We start from the raw sequence: 21,996 nt of genomic DNA on the forward strand, positions 1-21,996 counted from the left end.
ACGTTTTCTGATTACCTCAGCAACTTTAGCCTCAGTGAGTGACATATCTCTTTTCTCTATGAATGGTGTGACATTAAAATTAAGGATCTTGAAGGAGTCCTTTCACAGCACAAACATATCCTCAGTTGGAGTCAGTGAACAAAGCAACTTTTTGACATGACTACCAAAACATAAACAACCATGGCCTACAAGTGATGTGATGTGTATGTATGCCCCCAAACTCTGGAACTCACTTCCACCCAACATCCGTAATGATTATCTTCCCACATTCAAATCCCATCTTAAAACCCACCTTTTTGAAATTGAATACTCCATTTAAATTAATCCATTCTTTTATTATTGATACCGTAGTTTTATTTGTGGTTTTATTGTTTTGTTCTTGATTGTAAAGTGTCCTTGAGTGTTTTGAAAGCTGCTTAGAAAGAAAATGTATTATTATTGTTATTATTCAACATATGAATATATATACATATATATATATAAATAAACCAGAAACAAAACAACAAGCGCGCTGCATAGGTCCACGCACGTTTGTTTTGCCAGGCACGGCAGCGCGAGACACCGAAAACTAATACTTAAAGAGTTTATGAAAGGAAAGTTTACTTTTAAAAAGTTGCCAGATTGTTCCACTGACAAGACCAAAGTTACCGGTACCTGTATCATACAGATGGACGATGTATGCCACTGACGCGATTGTTACTTGTTTGGAACTATTTTGTGTGGAAGGTTACAGTGTTCCGTGTCCATATAAATAAAGCGGGTGGAGCTTCTCTGTGTTCGTCTGACAGTGACGGTGAAGTTCAGCGGTGCATTGGTAGCGACATCACGAAAATAAAACGTCTTCAGTGTTGTCATCGAACCATGTGTAGTCATCCGAAATGATGTCTACACAAAACCGTACAGGGACTTCCGGGCAAGAAGGACCAACAGAATCAACATAGCCTGACTGCTGTGTTCAAAGCAAACTGCACGGGTTTTCTCCGGATACTCTCCCAAATTCCAAAAACATGCATGGCAGGTCAATGGAACCCTCTCAATTGGCCATAAGTGTGATTGTGAGTGCGACTGGTTGGTCGTCTATGTGTGCCCTGTTCAGGGTGTCCCCTGCCTCGTGGCCAAAGACAGCTGGGATAGGCTCGAGCAGGCCCACGACTCTCGTGAGGATAAGCTGATTAGAAAATGGATAGATGGATATACACACATGTACACACATACACACACAGTTTATGTAGACATAAAACTATATTGTAAATACAAAGGAAAGAGAGAGAGCGTAAGATTTGAGCAACAAAAAGAGACTATTTTGGTTGACCGCAGCCGGTGAGAATAGGTGTAAGTTGATTTTCATGCCAGCGCAAATCTAGTCTAGCACTTTTGGGGCGATGTTCTGCCTCGCCCCTTGGTGCATCTGCCAATTTGGTTACAAAAGTAGACTTGATTTTAGATTCGCAAAAAACAGGTTGAACCTGCTGCGCAGGCAGTGTAACGCGATTTTAGTGAATTTGATCAAGGCACATGCAGACAACTTTGGCTCTCCACGGATGAGTGTGGTTGACGTGGTGGAATTTCATTCAAAAAATATGACATCAGCCCAGGACATTCCCCCCAAATCATTGTCCAAATCAATTCATTGAATTAATTACAATCATCATCTTAAAAATGCACCCTCGTCACTAGTGTGGGGTGGGTTCACACAGACGCACTATCAGGGGTGCAAGGCGGTCTCCAATTGTCCATGTCAAACGTGCATCCAACTACCGGTACATCATCGACAAGGATAGAGCTTGTAGTTTACTTGCCAGTTTCATGCACAGACCCCGGCAAATCTATTTCAGTTCCCGCACAGGGTACTCGTCCACTTGTGTGCCTCCGACCGCTCTGATTTTGATGCAAATGAGGGCTGTAACTAGGATTCACCGTGAAAAGACTGCTGTATTTCCATCCCACAATGATGCACAAATCTCCAACCGCCCCGTAATGCCCAATTTTACCAGCGAAAAGAAAGAAAACTTCCCATGCTCACAGTTAGACTGTGCTTTTCTCTCAACTTGGGCTCCTAATGAAAATAGCATTATTATCTTTGTAAAGAGAGGATTTTTTTAAAGTTGTATTTTTGATCTCACTTGGTTGTGTAATTTGTCTCTTCTCATGCCACATACGATGGCGCTCACTTAAGTAAATGCACTGACCTGCAAATTGACTGGATCTCATGTGTGTCTTCATCCTTGCGTGCCGTGTCCGTCAGACTGTCACCCAGAGCCATGAGACACTGAGCAAAGCCCTTGTAAATGGAATGACACCTTCTTGTTGAGACTGCATCAAAAGGGTAAGGGCTGACCACTGGAAGTACACACAAAGAATCAAAAACACAATGTGAATATAGAATTGAAGCAAATAGCATCCATTATCCAAGAGTATATTTTTGTTCACTGTGCATGTATTTTTGTATGATCGGCATCATAATACACTGTATAATCTTAAAATAACCTAAACGTGTTCTCATTACATTATTTGTGAATGTCAAGATCAGAAGATCATTATCATGAAAATCAACTTCTAGAAATGTGACACATGCCCTAAAGAACATATTTTCACATCAACAGAATTGTTTTCTCTTTGTGGGCCAAGGGTGTGGTTTGACCAATATGTGGTGGGGCTGAGGGGAAAAAAACGATTTTCATGACTTGCTGAGGAAAAAAAACGATTTTCATGACTTCTCTTCTTTTCCAAATAAAAGTACAGTATATAAAAGTATAATCAATGTATAATACGCCTTATTGAATACACGTCATAGTGACGTGCATTCAATATAATTTAGGAATTTTCCCGATGATAGAGATTTGGACCCTGCCTTCAAATCGCGGTAATTGATTTTATGTCTTTGTATCTACTTCCGTACTCACTGCTCAGTGTGACAAAAAATTCTACGCCCACATCACTGTGGGTTGCTCCTTCAGGAGTTGGACGGGGTTCATTTTTCACCTTCTTCTTCTCTACACTCTTGGAGACTTTTAAGGGAAAATGTGGTTGTTTTATTGTTTTCAAATTACAAAGCGATCCATTGCCTAGCATCGTTATTGTTGCACTCTGAATAGCCGAACGACAAATTTGAGCAACACTCCTAAGTTTCCAAACGGTTGTCGAGAAGCAGTGCATTGTTGGAGATAATTTTCAAACGCACCCCAAATGCACGAGTAACTGAAAGACTCTGCCCTCGCAAACTCACAGACGGGGTACAGCTGCAGCACAAACACTGAAACAGAAATTGTATTGGAACACAATGGCTACTTACTTGTGAATTTGAAATAAATATAGACATAGATAAATTGCCTGGGGGTAGGGGGGTGAAGCGAGGCGAGACAGATTTCTGATGGGGCTATAGCTCCCCCTTGCCCCAGTGTAGGGCCATGCACGGTGCGGTTCAAGTAGAGGAGATGGGAATCTACGATTTGCAGTTTGGCACTGAACACAGTAGAACTGTTTATCCCAGTGGAAATCCATTTTCTCCTGTGTGAGGATTCTATCATCTCTAGCTCCAATAAACTTTCGTTCTGAAAGAGCTCCCTGCTGATGCTGACAATATGAACCGCAAAATTAAAAGGCTATGACAAACATGGTGTCATTTGACCCGATATTAATTCGCGTGTGGCTTTGGGGTCTTGGAATTCTTGCCATACAAACTTCATGAAGCAGCCGCACCAAATTGCACGTTGTTATCCGTCAGAGTGAATTGTCACGGCTGCTGGTGACTGTGGCTTTAAAAGCTTCCCACTAAAACGCCTTTAAAGTACATGCAGCGCTTACACACGAACACAGCACAAAATAAGGAGTCACACCCATTTTGGAAAGTGGGCGGCAGCTCGGGTGCCCTTGATTCAAACATGCCAAGTCCAAACAGAAAGACTGGAATAGAGATTCCAGCCCCCAAAGAAATGTGAGGCAAGCGTGCAAACCACTCACCGTGTTTTTAAACTGATCAAATTAATTTCTGTGTTCTACTATCAGAGCAGCCTCGCATTTCATGCAGAGGAGCATCTCTCTTCTGGGAGAAAATGCAATGCTGTTTGATTAAGATGATCCTTTTTTTTTTCCGCTTTCGAGTAAAGGCCTGCAAGGACTCTGCGCAGCAGTGGTAAAATGACTAAATAAAAAGATTTTACCATCACACAATTTTTTCTTCCTTTCATTGAACTCATATTCCTCATCCTCCCTTCAATTAAGAAACACATTTACTCAAGTAGTTTCTCAAATGAATAGTGCTCAAGTCTGGAGCTTAAACAAGGAGAAAGCACATCGATGGATAAACAAAACACTTCTTTACTCACAACTGTGACATGACACGTTTATAAAAAGAAACTAAAACATTCAATTGACAGTGAAAATTTGATCATCTTTGTGCCATCACCTCATGTGCAAGGCCGCTGAAGAGGTGCACTGAATGTGTGTTTATTCACGTCACAATTCATCTCCTAACTCACTCATCTGGAAGTTCACGTCTGCCGACAGGCAGCACACACCATTGAATAGCTGCCGGTTGATTTGCAAGGTTTGAAGTGTGCCAGAAAAAATCAACCAGAGAGGGCTGAGGTGAAAGAATGAGGAATGATGACAATTAAAAACACATCGTCTTATGAATATGTTGCAACACGTTACATAATAGCCTAGCAGGTGTCAGTCGTCGCAGCTCACAGAAACCATTCAGCAGGTATGAGCTCATGAGACAGATAAGATAAGATATCCTTTATTCGTCCCACACTGGGGAAATTTACAGCCTCCAGCAGCAAGAATGTATGTAGAAAGAAGAAAGAAGAAAGAGAAAAAAACAACAAACATCTTTCAATTAAATGCAATATGAACACAAAATGGATAAATCGCAGTACTATTTACAATTTTCCTTCACATCATTTATTCATTCATCTTCCTAACCGCTTGATCCTCACTAGGGTCGCGGTGGGTGCTGGAGCCTATCCCAGCTGTCTCCGGGCAGTAGGCGGGGGACACCCTGAATCGGTTGCCAGCCAATCGCAGGGCACACAGACGAACAACCATTCGCACTCACACTCACACCTAGGGACAATTTAGAGTGTTCAATCAGCCTGCCACGCATATTTTTGGAATGTGGGAGGAAACCGGAGCACCCGGAGAAAACCCACGCAGGCCCGGGGAGAACATGCAAACTCCACACAGGGAGGCTGGAGCTGGAATCGAACCCGGTACCTCTGCACTGTGAAGCCGACGTGCTAACCACTGGCTTACCGGGCCGCCTCACATCATTTAATTATTATTATTATTATGATTGTTATTTTTTATTCAGCAGCCTGACAGCAGTCGGTAGGAACGAGCGTCGGTATCTCTCCTTCTTGCAGCGCGGGTGTAACAGTCTCTGGCTGAAGGAGCTACCAAGTGCTGTCAGGGCGGGCTGGAGGGGGTGGGAGGGACTGGCCATCATAGCTTTTAGCTTAGTTAGCATCCTTCTGTTGCCCACCTCCTCCATAGTGTCAAGGGAGCAACCCAGGACAGAACTGGCCTTCCTGTAGAGCTGATGTGGTACAAAAAGCTTTGGAAATGAGCTTCACTACGCAGATGCACCCTTCAACCACCCCTACAATTCCCCTGAATAAGGTGTCCTCAAGCAAGGCACCTTACTCCTCAAAATCAGAAGACGTGGTCCTTTATGTCCATGTTAAAGATCGCCTGTGGAAATGTCAATTAAATGTTGAAATAGTGAGTCTCGCTTCTGACAGATTTAAGACAGCTCCTTAAATAACTTTGACAGAATCCAACATTTTGAGGCCAATTTCGTTACTTTAACTCAATAATTACAATATATATATATATATATATATATATATATATATATATATATATATATATATATTATAAAATAAATTTCAAATAAATGTAAAAAATAAAAAAGGCTAAAGAAGAAATGCAAAATTATATTTTGCCATTCACGCTATCCGTCCCCACGGGGGCGGGGGTTCAAGTGACGTCAGATTCAACCTTGTCAGTGAAGTTGTGGTCCTTTTTTTTTCCAGCTTTGCAACTCTGACCTCCCAGTTCAGAGGGGCGTTACTGTGTACTTTTCCTGGTTGGAGGTTGGAAAACTCTAACTTCCCACTTTCCTCGAATGCAGCATCAGTTCCCTGATTTCTTTCAGTCCTCGTCGTCGGTTGATTGTTTGTGTGTCCCCTTGTCAGGGTGAGTTTAGTCTGATAGTTTATTACTTTATATCTGCTTTTGAGAGTTAAGATATTACTAAATATGTTTTGGGGATCATTGTTTTCCTTTTTTTGCATTACTGAAATGCCAAGAGCACTCCAGGCTTGCTTCCCAGCAATTGGGTCATCAACCCTGCCGGACCTTAACAGTGACACGGTTAACTCTCCGGAAAAGTGTGAGTGTACCAAAACATTGTTGTCGTGGCAAGTGTATGCCCAGTTTGATGCTGGCAGATGAACAGGAGATGCTAAATTGGGTCATTGGCTGCAACAACAGAACTGATAGATAATGTTTAATATTTAATAAACCAGTCCCTTCCTCCATTTCCATAAGTGCCCCCCCCCCTATTGATTTTAAGCAGGATTGCTCAGTTACTCTAAAGATTATTGGCTTCACTCTTCATCAAGTTCAATCAAACCTGGGCATTAGTATAACTTTGTATAGATGGTTTAATGCCGATATTCCAGAATAATTCCAATAATAAAGTCATATTTATCACCTCTTTCGTGATGGGCATGCAATTTCCAGCCTGGTTTAGAGCAGGCATGGAAAACTTAGAACAGAATAAGGCAAGAGAGATCAGATATTGAGGGAAAATTGTTCCTTCAAATTCAAATCACTTTTTGTCCATCCAGAGCCAAGCTGTTGATTGTCTGCCATGATGGGTGGGATGGCGCAATATGCGGTCCATTATACTGACAGCTATATCAATAAATCGTCCACTCCCTAGATGGCCTCATTTACATTATTTGCTCCTTCCTCTGGATTTATTGAACGATTTGGTTCAACCACACACATTTGACATGATTCAACCACTTATAAGTGTTGCACTTTGGAAAACAAAGGTAAGAACTAAACAATATAGGGCATCATACCTTGTTTTTATACATGGGCCGTTCATGAAAAAGACCTCCAAGTGCAAATTCAAGCACATCCCTCTTCCTTTAAACATGGAAAGTGTCTGACAAATCTCGCTACATCATTGAAAAAGAAGAAAAGGACAAAAGCAAAGCACACTTGAGCTTTTAAGACATTCACATGATAATAAACAGTCAATTGGTTTTACTGAAACTTAAATTGTGCATAGCAGCCAACTGTATTTTGGGCTATGGGACCCTTTAACCTCAGTAGCACATAAACACTTATTATGCCTGCGAAAACAGCATATTTGAGTCAGCCTGCTTTGTTCAAAGTGAGGGACATCAAGGAATAGACAGGAGCAGACCAGAGAAGTGGTGCTGTGGCCGGCCGCGGTCTGATCATCCACCAAAAAAAGATGGTAACAAATTGCACAACATGCATTAAAGAATGCGTCCACCCGCTTGATCTGCTGTTCATCAGCGTGCTTCCAGAGACCGTGGCAAAAATTGACAGCAGATTTATTCATGTTTGACAATTCAAATTATCTTCTAGAAGTGGACTAATACTTGAGCTAAGTGGAGATTGCTGAATAAACACCGACAAGATCCGAGGATATGATCGTAAATTATAAGTCTACATTTTGACATGACATACCTGAGATAGTCTTTGGCGAAAATGGCTCCCAATTTGCTGTTCAAAGATTTGCAGATTTTTCTAAATAAATCAATAGTATAGATCCCCTTCCTCAACTGGCGGACCGCGATCCACGCCCGGACCGCCGACCTCCTCTGTCCGGGCCTCCCCTGTTCGGACTCTCGGCAAATTGTATAAAATAATAATTTATAAAGTGATTTTTACGTTATACATTTTACATTTGTGAACTATAATCTGAGCATTACCGCGATCGCTTGTTAAAATTATCCGTTGTATTCTTTGAGTGCACTAACAGAAATAATGCAGAGGACCGCGGCAGCGCGACTTTGCGTGTATAATGTTTGACTCACTGGAGACCCTGGCTGACCAGGGCATGTCGGCGATAAGATGCGCTGATTGGCTCCTCTGAACTGAAGGTGTGGCCATACGTTTGCGTCAGCGTATACGATGCGCTGATTGGCTCCTCTGAACTTAAGGTGTGTCCATACATAAGCGTCATCACGCGTCTATCCCAAAACACACCCATTCAAAATGGATGATTGTGTCAGGAAACAGACGCATGCGCGACCCCACAGTGTGCTCACAGCTTCAGCCCAGGAGAGCCGCACACGGACAATTAGACAAAACGAATCGCGGGAGGTTTCGATTGTGTGCAGTTCTGCTCCCGTCTACATCGGGGATCTTAGCAGCTGTTTAATAACATAACACCGCAACATGGGAAATGAACATCACAATGGCGTCTTCAAATAATATTTGCATTCACCTTTAGTGTAAGAAAAGCACTGCACATTCCTGTGCCCCCTTGTGTCAGTATTTAAAATGGTTCTTAACTCCTCTTCTGATATATTTTTTAAGTGATTTCAGAGGGGATGTGAAAAGGGGAATTGTACAAATGAAAAGGATATTTTTGTTTTCATGTTTAGCATTTATTTTGGTAAAATTAGTATTTTGTTTTGTTTTTGTTAAATTAAGGGAAAAAAGACAACTACTGTTTAACAAAGTTAAAGTAAAAATGTCTTATTTCCCTAAAAGGGCTATTTCTATTATTAAAGAGGCACAACTTAACAAAATAAAAGAGTTCCTGTGCCTCAACACTATACCTCTCATTATTTGCTGTGTACTGGCAAAGTGAATAATTGTTATTTTCATGCACCCTATTATTGGTTGGTTGTGAGGAGTGTTGATTTGTATAAGCTTGGCTTGACCATACTAAATGGGCATATAGCCCTGCTCCCCATGACCGCCGTGCATGGGACCGGACCTTGGTCTTATTAAAAAAAAAAAAAAGTGGACCACAGCATTTCTAGTTGAGGACCACTGGTATAGGTTGAAAATACATTCTGATAAGTTTTACTGATAAAAGCGGGTGACCCATATCTTGCACTCTTATCATATAGAGCATATACACCATTGGCTAACGATTACAGCCCCCCCAGTTACTTATGGACTGCAGGCTTGGAACTCGTATCACCCAACACTCTTCTTTATTTCGTCAAGAAGCAGCCGATAATGCTATTGTACCGAGAGAGAGGGAAAAGCAGATAACTCTCTCTTCAACATTGCCTGAAAGTTCAGAATGTCTGAGCAGTCATTAAATACCCTTCCGCCGGAACTACCGGTAGGTTTGTTAGAGAGGTGTTGAAACCCGCATAGACTAGACTTTTAGCGCGTGTGTGTGTGTGTGTGCGTGGGGGTTGTGGGGGGGCGGGGGTGGGGGGGGGGGTGGAAGGTACTTTGTGTATTGAAGTTCTTTTTAGTGTATTATAACGCTAATAGTGGAAGGATAAAATAAGATTAGAAAACCTATATTTGTCTCACAGTGGAGAAATTCGCAATCTACAGCAGCAAATTTAGAGGGAAGAAAGTAGAAAAAAATGAAGTACCGGGTATTTACATGCACAAATAAATAAATAAAGAACATTTCCAGAGTTGAAATGTGATACAAATGTTCACTTCGTTATTTCAAAAGTAAAAGAGGAAGAAAAAAACGATTTTATGGCACCGGTGTGAAATGTTTTTCCTATTTCAAATAAATAAATAAATAATGGGTCGGGGTGATGTTGTGCAATGGTTTGCCGGTATGATTTTATTTTGAAGGCCATGAGTGGAAGTGTGTGAAATAAATTAATAACTTGCTGGTAAATGAACCACTGTTGAACCCACATATTTACAGAAGACAACACCACGTTTGGTATTATTGTACATGTGTAAAAATATAAAACTTGGTGTTGTTGCTTTGTCTTTTGTTGTTTTGTATCATAACAAATGTAGGAAAAAGGGTCTTAATAGGTCTGCATGGAAAAAAAGGCAGTAAACAAATGTATAATAAGATGCCCGTCAACTTTTCGGGGGCGCTAACCTGCATAAACTACCAAAAAAATCCTTATATAGAGCAAAAAATCCTTATAACATACCAAAGCATTTTATATGTCAAAATAACGGCAGAAAAAAAATTCTATGATTGTAGATCTCCATAATGCAATGTCTGGTTAATGTCTAATCATCATTCTACTTAGTGGCGTTACTGTGTTCAGAGTTGTATTCTTGCGTTACTTTTTTCACCAACTTAAAATGATTTGGAGTTGGTGAAAAAAAAATGGAAATTTTCAGAATCCGTATGATTTGTGCGATACGGCCTTATACGTAAGATTCACCACAAAATCCGCATGAACTATGGCTAAACCGTATGAATTGACAGGTGTGTAATAATGTGCTGACCACAAATACAACGAAACACATTTGTGGGGTATAAGGATGCAGGCAGATCTCATGCAGGACTGCTGATCAATTTTTTTGCCTGTGTGCTTGTACTAATATTTAATATCTTAACTAAAACCAGGTAGCAGCAAAGCAAGCAGAATCTTTATGTCTTGCAGACTTGATTGTTCTTACAAAGAGGGGATTAGGGGATTAAAAAAAATAGATGAAGATGTAGAGGCTGATGAGCTGCATGGCTAATTGCTAATCTTATGGAATTGTTTCAGTGCAGTGAGGTTAGCAAATATTGATCTCACTGCAGACTGTAGTTTGGTATATCAGGAATCAGGATAACAAATGCTAATTATGTGTTTGTGTGGGGGAGGGGGGTTCCTTATTGCTATGTATTTTCTTTTTTCCAAGAAAATAATCCCAAAAGGGGTCTACAGGACATTATACTGTCGGTGCATTTGCTTATTTTACGTGATGTTTATTTTTGGGTCCCTGTATGTCTCAACGTGCAAAAATAACATCACTGACTTTTGACACTGACAAAAAATGTGAGGAGCGTCACTTAAACATTCCACTGATACCTGCATGCTTATTAATCTGCACTTGCAAACACTGATAGCGAAATCATTCAACTCACATCGTCAGTCAAGAGTCAAAACTTGAAGAGCAGTGACTGAAGACATATGTGACAATTAATTCTTCCAAAAGCAAATCCAACTCAAAACTTTTGAAAGTAACGTTTCAAAACAAATGTCTTTGCTCGTGACCTTACAATACAATACAATACATGCCTTGTCGTAACTGTATTTGATCACTCAGGTCCTTGAAGAGGAACGACAATGCTTAAGAGCTATTTCAACATTTGCAACAGAAAAATCCTCAAATTGACTTAAAACGTTACCTTTTTCAATTTCAAAAATTAAATCAAAGCACCCAAACAAAGCAGATCTTTTGACCTGAAGACAGAAGGACCTGTCCAGTCGCCTGACTTCTGTGCAGGCGGCTCAGGTTTAACTCCCACACCCGGCCGCTGTGAATGTGAGTGTAAATGGTTGTCTGTCTCCAGATCGTGAATGACTGGCGACCAGTCCAGTGTGTGGAGTGCCTTTTGCCCGCTTTTGTCCACTAGGGTAGACTACACGTGAACCTCAACAGGATAAGCACTTTGGAAAATGAATGGGAGGAATTTATGTGCATATCTGTGCATGTGGAGAATGCAGCGGACAAATTGTCAAATAAAATTATTATAAATGGATATATATGTAACGAAGTGATATATTGCGTTTATTAATTTATGACGGAAGTGACGCAACAGCGCACGGTATGGCACCAGCTTCCCGCCGTAGTTCAGGCAGAGCTACCAGGGAAGTCACAGGTTATTTTCTAGACTGAAAAGCCTGAAAAGCCCCAGACAATAAAAAAAGGGAAAAGCCACATCTTAGTGTCTGGTATTCTTGAAGCGGCAGCGACGTGGAGCTCGAGACCATCATAGTTGTGACCCCCGTCACATATATATTAGGGATGTGAATCTCAGCACTGAAGACGATTCGATACACATCACGATCCACTGCCAGCGATGCGATACTTAAACGATACATAGAATTTTCTGGCGATACGATGCGATACGATTCACCGTCGTCACGATGCGATACGATTCGATACACATTAAGTTCAAATCAATGCGATCCGATACGATACAATGCAATTTGTTGCGATATTGTGCAATTAAACATGATGCAAATAAGCAAAGAAAAAAAGCTTTTAAAAAGATGGAATTCAGTATGGTATTACAAAAAGGATACCACTTTATTCCTTATAAAGAGTAGAACTTGTAAAACAACTTATTTAAGCCCTTTCACAATTGGGTTTTGTGCAAAGAAAATGTAAACAATTTGGCACCTGAGACTCACAGCTGTTGCTATAGTGTAAACACAAACAGACTATTCTCACTGAGTGTCTTATATGAAATATAATAATAATATATATATGTATATGAATCTCTAGCGCAAGATGTCCACCCATCCACTGTAAGTGCAACTCTTTGCGCACTGTTCAGCGACACAGTAATCTCACTTTGTTGTACACATCGGGAATATGTTTGTAAGTGAACACAGACCTGTCTGGTATTTTATACCTGGGTTCCAAAACATGCACGAGCTGTCTGAAACCCTCGTTGTCCACCACGCTAAGGCTGGAGGTCTTTGCATATGAAATAAGCAGTGATCTCAGTTATAGCCATTGCGCGGTCACAGTGAGTTGCAAGGGGACTCCCAAAATAAGAGGCAATTTTTTTCTGATCATGACCTGGTTTACCAAGAGTTTCTCCGGTGTCCGACGAGGAACTGGGCGTGGAAGCGGGGGAGCGGGAGGGAAACTTGTCGGTGATGTGGTGCCATCGTTTTAAGTGGGTCTGCATGTTGGTGGTGTTGCCGTTGTATGGCTTCTTGGTGCGGCATTCCCTGCAAATTACGAATGTTTTATCAAGCTTTCCGTCTTTTTTTTCGAAGCCGAAGTATTTCCAAACATAGGATTTGAATGTTGCGGGTGCATTAAATATAATAGATTCCTCGCTGCTGCTTGCGCTAACTTCCATGTTTCGCTAGTTGTGTACCGTCCGTATTCAACACAAAACACAAAACAATGATGGTGCATTAATTGCGCCTAGGAAAGGGCAAATAGGTGACGTTTAACATGAAAAAAACGGTTGCTAGAATCGGATTTTACCGATACCCACCAAATGCATCGTGATGAATCGCGATTTCACCCGTCAAAACGGTTGCTAGAATCGGATTTTACCGATTATTTTCCACACCCCTAATACCCATCAATGCATCGTGATGAATCGCGATTTCACCCGTCAATCGCATCGTACCCAGTGAATGAGCCGATGCACTCGGATCGCGGACGTGCGCATCGATGTATCGATTAATATCGATTATTTTCCACACCCCTAATATATATTGGTAAAAGCAATTCAAACGTTGATGATTTCTACAATGTCTTCTTTGTTTAGGATAACGACAGGTTCTCGTTGTCCTCATCATACAACCATACGGCGTAAGTGACGTTTGATCAAAAGCCAGTTTGCCGGACATTTAGATTTCTTTTGATTGATGCACTTCATAACATAGAAACATGGCCACACCCAAAGGGGAGGGCAATTCATCTCACTCCCTTGACTTTATTGTGTGAAATAAGACTGAAATGCTGCAGTGTGGAGGGATACACCAACCCTAATGGGGTAAAGAGCCCAAGTTTATATCACATTCAAGACCTCAAAATTGACAAAGTAAAACCCGGGGGCACGCTGCATAACTGGTGCATGTTGATCCTTTATAAAGCTGTGAAGCAAGGTCAGTGGTAGCTTTTTAAGAGAAACACTGCGATGGAGAAACATCCCCTTCGTGCTTGTCTAGAATGTTCCATTTAACCTCAAGAAAATGCCACAAGGTTTGGTTGAAAAAAAATTCTGGCAGAAACTGAAATGTGAATGGATGAATGTTTTTTTCACATTGTATGCAGAGTGTGAATTAAAATATGTACTGTCTATATATCACAATCATTGCAAGAGATCCATTTTCATCCATGCTAACTTTGGGGCTCCGTCCCTGCGGCCCATCGACAGCTGGAAGGGCCTCCAGCACTCCCGCGACCTGTGTGAGGGAAGATAAGCGGTTCATAAAACGCATGGCTGAACATCGGGTCGGATATTACTTTGTTTTATAGTCTGGCATTTCTTCGCTTCAAGTCAGACAACCTTTTTGATTGGCCACATTGCATCACGTCACAGAACTCGGCTTCCCCTCCACACATAAGCATTTTCTAACCTGAATATTGAATACATTCATTTATTTAAGATTGTTGGCCGCGACTGGTTTTGATCCCTATTATCCGGACTTACAGTATACTTTATACTTTTGTCGGATGTTTGACATTATTGGTTGGGAAGGGGCTAAATCGGGACAAAAACAGGCGACTGGCAAATACTAGTCCAAAGTGTGGATGAAAAAAAAGACACGCCCGTTCAAAGACCTATCGTGCTTTCGGTCATGGATGCAGCACTTCATCAACAAGCCAACAAATCACCTTTCTCAGTAATGCTGTTGCAATCTGAAACTAGTCCCTGTCAACTCAAGTGCATTACTGTCCACGGTTAGTTTATGTCTTCTAATTTGAACTGCATTTCAGGAACATCTGCATGAACATCAGCTACAGTTTCACTTATTCTTCTAGTGGTTGCACTTTAAAATGTGGAATGGTGTCGCCAACATCACAGCTGTAATTTGGCTTTTTGTACAGATGGCGTCTTGATACATGCATGCAGACTAACACCCACGGTACTGATCTATTCATGAGTTCGCTTGTGCAGAGGCTGGCAAGATCACATGCTGACTGGACTGAAATGCTGCTGATGCCTGCTGCTCTCCTCACCTGACAAGCACATATGCAAGGAACAGATTCAAATTGATTAGACCTGCAGCTATTTTTCTTGAGCTGTCAATCCATCTCTAAATGATAGAGATACCTCCATGTTATCGGTGCCTCTCCAGTAGCCTGCGGACACAGACCAAAAACTATGTACCGGTATATAAATAAATAAATACATAAATAAAAAGTGATGTGAAACTATGACAACTTTTGCTATGGAGACAATTTTTCACAAATTGGGAATAATTTAGGCGGCCTGGAGGTCGATAGGTGACTGAGTTCGATTCCGGCTCCGGCCTTCCTATGTGGAATTTGCACGTGACTGCATGGGTTTTCTCCGGGTACTCCGGTTTCTTCCCACATTCCAAAAACATGCAGGGCCGTCTGATTGAACACTCCAAATTGTCCGTAGGTGTGAGTATGAGCGCGGATGGTTATTCGTCTCTGTGTGCCCTGCGATTGGCTGGCAACCGGTTCAGGGTGTCCCCCACCTACTGCCCTTAGACAGCTGGGATAGGCTCCAGCACACCCTGGGACCCTTGTGAGGATTAAGCGGATTAGAAAATGGTTGGATTGATGGATATATCTAAAACATATGATAGAGAAATGATAATGGAATTTGAAAAATCTCATCCATTGTCATCCCTGCTTCTACTACCTTTTTTCAATTAACACCCATGTGTGTTTCTGGTGTTTTTACAATGTCTTGTGAAAGACAGAAATAAATTATTATGAAAATAGACTGTGCACAATCAGCAGGTGCCTCAATATGTGTTCGGAATTCTTCATGAACTTTTTTTTCAGTCATGTGAAGCCAGATTAGGAAGACCTTCCTCCCACGCAGAACTACTTTCATCCCCCTCGGATGACAAGTCTTTAAATTGCTGCTCATGTTTTATCGATACGGGACCACTTCACAGTCGTGGTTAAAGTGTAATTCATATAATTTTTATGAGATATGCTGTTGCCAGACGACCGGGATGAAAAAGTCTGCAGAGATGTAGAAATTGAGGATTTTTAGGGATTTAGCTTGTCAAGCAAGGCGTGTTCTTGTACATTTAACATGGAGTTGAAAGTAACCATGGGAAAGGAAGAAAAGATTTTGAGTGTTTTTATATTTCTCTTATGTCCACTCATTCTAATCCTTTTACTTTCTCCTGTTTTCCCATGAACTATTTATAGTTCCTCACATGTATTGAGCGGAGAGTATGCCTGAAAGTTGAAAATGTCTCAGAGCAACACCAATGTTTGGAAGCAATACAGTGATTACACTGCGATGCATTTGGTTCGTTCAACAAAATTCATGAAGCTATCTGAAACCAATCCAAAGCTCAATTTTTAGTAAGAATGTCGAACTCAAGGAACAGATCGTTTTTTGTTTTTTTGTTTTGTTTTGTTTGTTTGTTTTATTTTATGAGCAGGGCATATTAAGCAAAGGGTCTTTCGGGAAACTGCATTGTATTGAAAAAGCAGTAAAAAAAAAAAGATGAGCTGCAAGCAAGTATTTGAACCTGCTTGTCCCTGGAGTCCCAAGAATTACTCAAAACAGCATCCTTCAAAGGCTTGCACTCATGCAGCTGTATTTAAGTCACCCCTAATCAATCCCACAATGAGACCATTACAAAGTGGAACCTTGATTTACGAACATAATTGGTTCCGTGAGCCCGTTTGTAATCTGAAACATTCCTAAATTAAGATCATTAAATGGAAATACAGGTAACGCGTTCCAGCTCTGAATCGGTGTTATATATCGGTGTCACCAGTGTGTGGTTAAAAATTAATATCATGCATAGTAAGTAAATAAAAGACTTAAAAAATATGATAACTATTTATTGTACTTTATGTTTAAGGAGGGGAAAAGGGAGAAGAAGACCACAGCTCCTCCATTGAAAAAAAGTTTTCTTCTATAATAACATGGGGAAATATAATCTAATCGATTTTAGAATTAGTCGCTGATGGGAAGTGGTACACACGCCTGACTTGTATGCGAGCAGCCTGGGATTAATGATGGTATGGATGTGGATTGATTGTGCCCTGGAACGAGGATGGGCTCCGGCACCCTACCATTGAAAAAAAAAAAACTAGATTTAGATCTATCTATCTATCTATCTATCTTTCGATCTATCTATCCATTTTCCGATCCACTTATCCTCACAAGGGCCGCGAGGGGTGCTGGAGCCTATACCAGCCGTCTTCGGGCAGTAGGCGGGGGACACCCTGAACCGGTTGCCAACCATCCACTCTCACACCTAGGGACAATTTAGAGCGTTCCATCAGCCTGCCGTGCATGTTTTTGGAATGTGGGAGGAAACCGGACTACCCGGACAAAACCCACGCAGGCCGGGGAGAACATGCAAACGCCACACAGGGAGGCCGGAGCTGGAATTGACACCTCCGCACTGTGAGGTCGACCACTGGACCACCACCATATATACAGTATATATATGGTCACTTGTATGTTTAGTCAGGTTCCACAACCATTCATAGCTGCGTAGTGGTCTTACCAGTCTTGCATTTATGGCCACAAGTCATGAGCATAACTTTGCAGAAGTTACATAGAGAATATGCTTGGGACCTACAGTAATATTAGTGGTGCATTAAATTGCTGTCAGGAGAGAAAACTCCAACACCAGTGCAAAAAACAGATGAAATGCATCTCAGAGTTTACTCTGGGCTTTCTAGTTTCAACCTTGACACGGCTGATTAAATTGGTTTTAATGGCAGGAATGCTTCAGTTTTCGTGTTTTAGTGTGTTTTAAATTCTGGTATGATGTGAATTGCCTTTCTAGTCTTTCACTGCATTGCAGGGCATGTACTCAATAGGTAAAAGGGACAAAAGGGCAGATATGCACTGTAAGCAACGGCAACAATTTGACCACTGCTGACTACAGTGTCTTGCAATGGGTGAGAATGAATATTCATCAGCACATCCCACGAGGTCACAGCTGGAATTTATCCGAGAACACCCAGGCCACATTCACCCTGTGGTGAAATATGGCTGTGTCTGCTCATCTTCCTCAAGGAACACCTAACTCCTTAGCACATGTTAATGAGCACAGAAACAATCTATTCTATCGTCAGAAGTGCTGATTCAGGACATTTCTGCAGTGTGTCATCAGTGTCATCAGAACACACTCTTCCACTTTGTATCCTGGACCTTCACGCGCCATACAAATAGCCTCTGAGAAAATCCATTTCACTCAGCACAGGTAGTCTGTTTCACTTTAACCTGCTTGTTAAACTCATATCTACTGTACAAACATTCCCCTCCAACGAAAACCCCTCTGATGTGTATTTTAGCAACTTTGCTCAAAGACACATGCTCCCAATTGACTCGAGTAGCATTTAACTATCAAGAGGGACGACTCGAAGACGCGACGCTATTTTGCCTCCTATCACATTATGCAGTCACCCATTGGTTGTTTGCTGCTGTCTGCTCTCCTGAGCAAATAAGGGCATTCAAGCCCTTTTCTTTACTTTGAATCTTTGTTCAGGTTGACAGGCACCATTCACATGACTGACATGCCAAATGTCAGGCAATATGTTGTTAACCCTGCAATGCCTGACCCCAGAAATAATGGTCAGAAAATGTTGACTTTTATTTCACCCTTGATCATGTTTTTCATAAAAACAACACAGCGTTACATCTGCCTCTTCAGATTTTTAAGGCTGCTACCTTTTCCAGTCACTTTTTCTTTTATTCTGAAATGTGCTCAGCATAAAAACTGAAGTTCAGGCTGTTTAACAAGAACAGTCACTTTTTTTTAAATTGCTACGCTTTCCAATAATTGCCGACTAAAAGCAGCATGAGGAAAATAATGTGAAGGATGAACTATAATTACAGTATTATATATAGGGCGCACCGCTATATAGGGGGGGGGGGGGGGGGTTCTGCCGTTATTTTGACATATAAAATGCTTTGGTATGTTATACGGATTTTTTGCTCTTTATAAGGATTTTTTTTTTTGGGTAGTTTATACAGGTTGACGCTCCGAAAAGTTGACAGGTATGATATAAGCCACAATAGTAATGTTATGCATCCACTAGATAGAGCTATACTAAAGGGAATACAATACAATACAACATCCCTCCATTTTCCGATCACAAGGGTCGCGAGGGGTGCTGGAGCCTATCCCAGCTGGCTTTGGGCAGTAGGCGGTGGACACCCTGAACTAGTTGCCAGACAATCGCAGGGCACACACAGACAAACAACCATCCATGCTCACAATCACAGCTAAGGACAATTTTGAGTGTTCCATTAACCTGCCACGCATGTTTTTTGGAATGTGAGAGAAAACAGGAGTACCCGGAGAAAACCCATGCACACACGGGGAGAACATGCAAACTCCACGTCGGGAGGCCGGAGGCGGAATCGAACCCTGCACCTCTGCACTGTGAGGTAAACGTGCTAAACAGTCGACCACCGGGCCGCCCTTGATACTTTATTTCTACTTTTTTATTTAATTTAGAAGTCAGTGAGTAATATTTTCTTCAGCCAATTTACACTTTCTCGGTTAAGTTGTGTGGCCACTTGTTGTGTATGGCTGAATCATAATCCATAACATCAACATAAATTATTTTTCATGTACCGGTATATGTAACAGTGCAGCCTACTTTTGACTTGAACTTATTTGCTGACCCATCTTTGGTTGCATTGGGAGCACAGCGTTTACCTCATGGTAATCACGTCTACCTCAAGAGGTCTGAGATTCGGGATTTGAATCTTAGCTCGGGATCTGCTGTGTGGCATTTACAAGTTATCCACATGCTTACGCGGGTTCCAAAAAACATCCATGTATGGTTTATTGAAGCCATAGGTATGAATGTGAGTCTGAATCGTGGCGGGCCTAATAAGCATGCACACGAAAGAAAATCAATGAAAAAATTGCTCGTGTAGAGCTTTTTCTATTACAGCCAATGCAATACGCCTGTTTGACATGTGCTGTATTTAAAAACGTTTGGGTTGGATAAGAAACTATATAACAGCTTCATCGATTTCTCTTTATGATCCAGTCATGATAATCAACAGTTCATTTTACACAAAAACTGCAGGTCTTGCGGCCATTAACTCCGTTCTTCAGTCCAATCCAGCGGGTTTTCAGAGAAACAGTGCTGTCAAGATGTGTGGAGGAACCACATGTCGCTAATGGGTATATCATGTCTCCACCAGGTGATACACTATGCATCCGTGGCAGTCCGATCAATAGGAGGACTGAACTGCTGGAACAAGAGCTTGCAGGGAAATTGCGCTACACACTTTTCTGCACATCCAAACGACCGCTGGTGTGTTCACTGAAACCATATTTAATCAGAGCACTTTTGGTTCCATCAACAAGAGAGTCTTGCTCTCTATAGGTGCTGCTAACTAACCCCACATGAAAATTTCAATGCAGGATTTACTGAGAAAGAACAGCGTAATAAGACTTTGCTGGCCTAAAGAAAGTTGTTGGTGCGTAGCCAATTATACTGACTGACTGCTAAGTCTATAGTGGTCACTGACAAACAAACATGAAGAGGGTTATTAAAGTGCGACCGGTACAGTCAGATTTATTTTCATTTGTGTTAATATTTATTGAGGAGTGATTCTCATATTGTGTTTAAATTTGATTGGAAATGTTACAATAGTCCAGTGGTTAGCACGTCGACTTCACAGTGCAGAGGTAAAATTCCGGCTCCAGCCTCCCTGTGTGGAGTTTGCATCTTCTCTCCAGGCCTGTGTGGGTTTTCTCCGGGTACTCCGGTTTCCTCCCACATTCCAGTGACAGGCTGGTTGAACACTTTTAATTGTCCCTAGGTGTGAATGCGGGCATGGATGGTTGTTCGTCTCTGTGTGCCCTGCGATTGGCTGCCAACCGATTCAGGGTGTCCCCTGCCTACAGCTGGGATAGGCTCCAGCACACCCCGCGACCCTAGTGAGGATAAAGCGGTTCGGAAAATGTATGAATGTTATAATTCAGAAGAAGTTTATTAATAGATGAAATCCACTCGTATATAAAAGATGTTCAACAGTGATAACCTGTGTGGTGTTTGCAGATGCTCCTTGTGATTGTTACTATTAGCAGAGGGAGGGTTTTCTTCGGTTTGTCAATAGTTGTTATAGGGGTTAGTACATATATCTGCCTCACGTTGTGGAGTTAGGTGTTCAAATTGGAAAAGTTCATTGAAGACGCGGACTCTTTTGATGTGAAATATGAGGGGGAATTGCTGTCTGACATGTGCCCTACGATAGGCCGCCGGCCAGTCCAGGGTGTACCTGTCTCTCACCCAAAGTCAGCCAGGATAGACTCCAGTTCACCCACCATGCTGAAGGGAGAAATACAATAAATATAAATGTATAAATGTTCTGTACCTAAATGTAACAATGTCTATGGTGCGCCCTTGACCAAGTCACTCTGCGACAAGAAATTCTTCTTTCCACTGAGTCTTGAACTGAAATTCGAAAGGGTTTTATTTGATTCTTACCAAGTGTCAGCCAAACTGTGGGACTGATTAGAAAGATGTATTGTCAGAGGATATTTCTTTGTACAGTGTTCACTTCCAAAAGCATTCAAGCAAGCTCTATCAGTTTTCTTGACCGTGTTTTGCATGTCAGACATCCACGATTCCAAAGACTCGAGTGCGTTGATTTTGAATTGACCACGGAACAGTATTAGTGCTGTTTTTAATTAGAAAACAAATACATAGATCACCAGTGACATCCGTGTACTTGTACTTTTTTCAACAGTAAATAAAACATTTCCCTCTTTTTTTTTTTTTTTGTTTTTGTTACAGCTCTCACAAATTGGGGTTGGGCAGTGATCTTCTAGAACTGAGTGGATTCCCCTGATGTGTCATAAAATGATATTGTGCAAAGGAGATTGCAATTGAAATAATTAAACACCATCCGGATTCACAAAATAGAGTTGATTTCATGTGCTGCGTTTTTGCCCTTCCTGTGCTCCAATTTTCAGCTCCGACCTCACAGCCTCAGCTACTTCACCGGTGAGAATCTGGTAAAGTAAACCAGTAAAATGTCTCTTGTGCGAGCAAGTTAATGTTGAACCAAAATAGCGGGTCAACACAAACGCAAATGGTCAACTAATATCTTAATCTTAGCACACGCAACATATACCTGTACATGCA

The 21,996-nt window shown here is 41.4% G+C and overlaps 1 protein-coding gene across 2 annotated transcripts in view; it reads right to left on the reverse strand.

Annotated features, from left to right (window-relative positions):
* Positions 1 to 21,996, reverse strand: part of nrn1la (neuritin 1-like a) — a 69,108-nt gene that overhangs the window by 16,214 nt on the left and 30,898 nt on the right. Inside the window, exons 1-2 of one of the 2 annotated variants that reach the window (XM_052061098.1) lie at positions 3,629 to 3,701; positions 2,190 to 2,340 (exon numbers count right to left, since the gene is read on the reverse strand). In XM_052061098.1, coding sequence (XP_051917058.1) covers positions 2,190 to 2,340; positions 3,629 to 3,686 — 209 coding nt within the window. In that variant the 5' untranslated portion in view covers positions 3,687 to 3,701. Of the gene's footprint in view, positions 1 to 2,189; positions 2,341 to 3,628; positions 3,702 to 21,996 lie in introns of those variants that run through there. The other variant, XM_052061097.1, reaches the window with a different exon arrangement.

The sequence above is a fragment of the Hippocampus zosterae genome, chromosome 3 (genome assembly GCF_025434085.1).
Source record: "Hippocampus zosterae strain Florida chromosome 3, ASM2543408v3, whole genome shotgun sequence".
Lineage (NCBI taxonomy): Eukaryota > Metazoa > Chordata > Actinopteri > Syngnathiformes > Syngnathidae > Hippocampus > Hippocampus zosterae.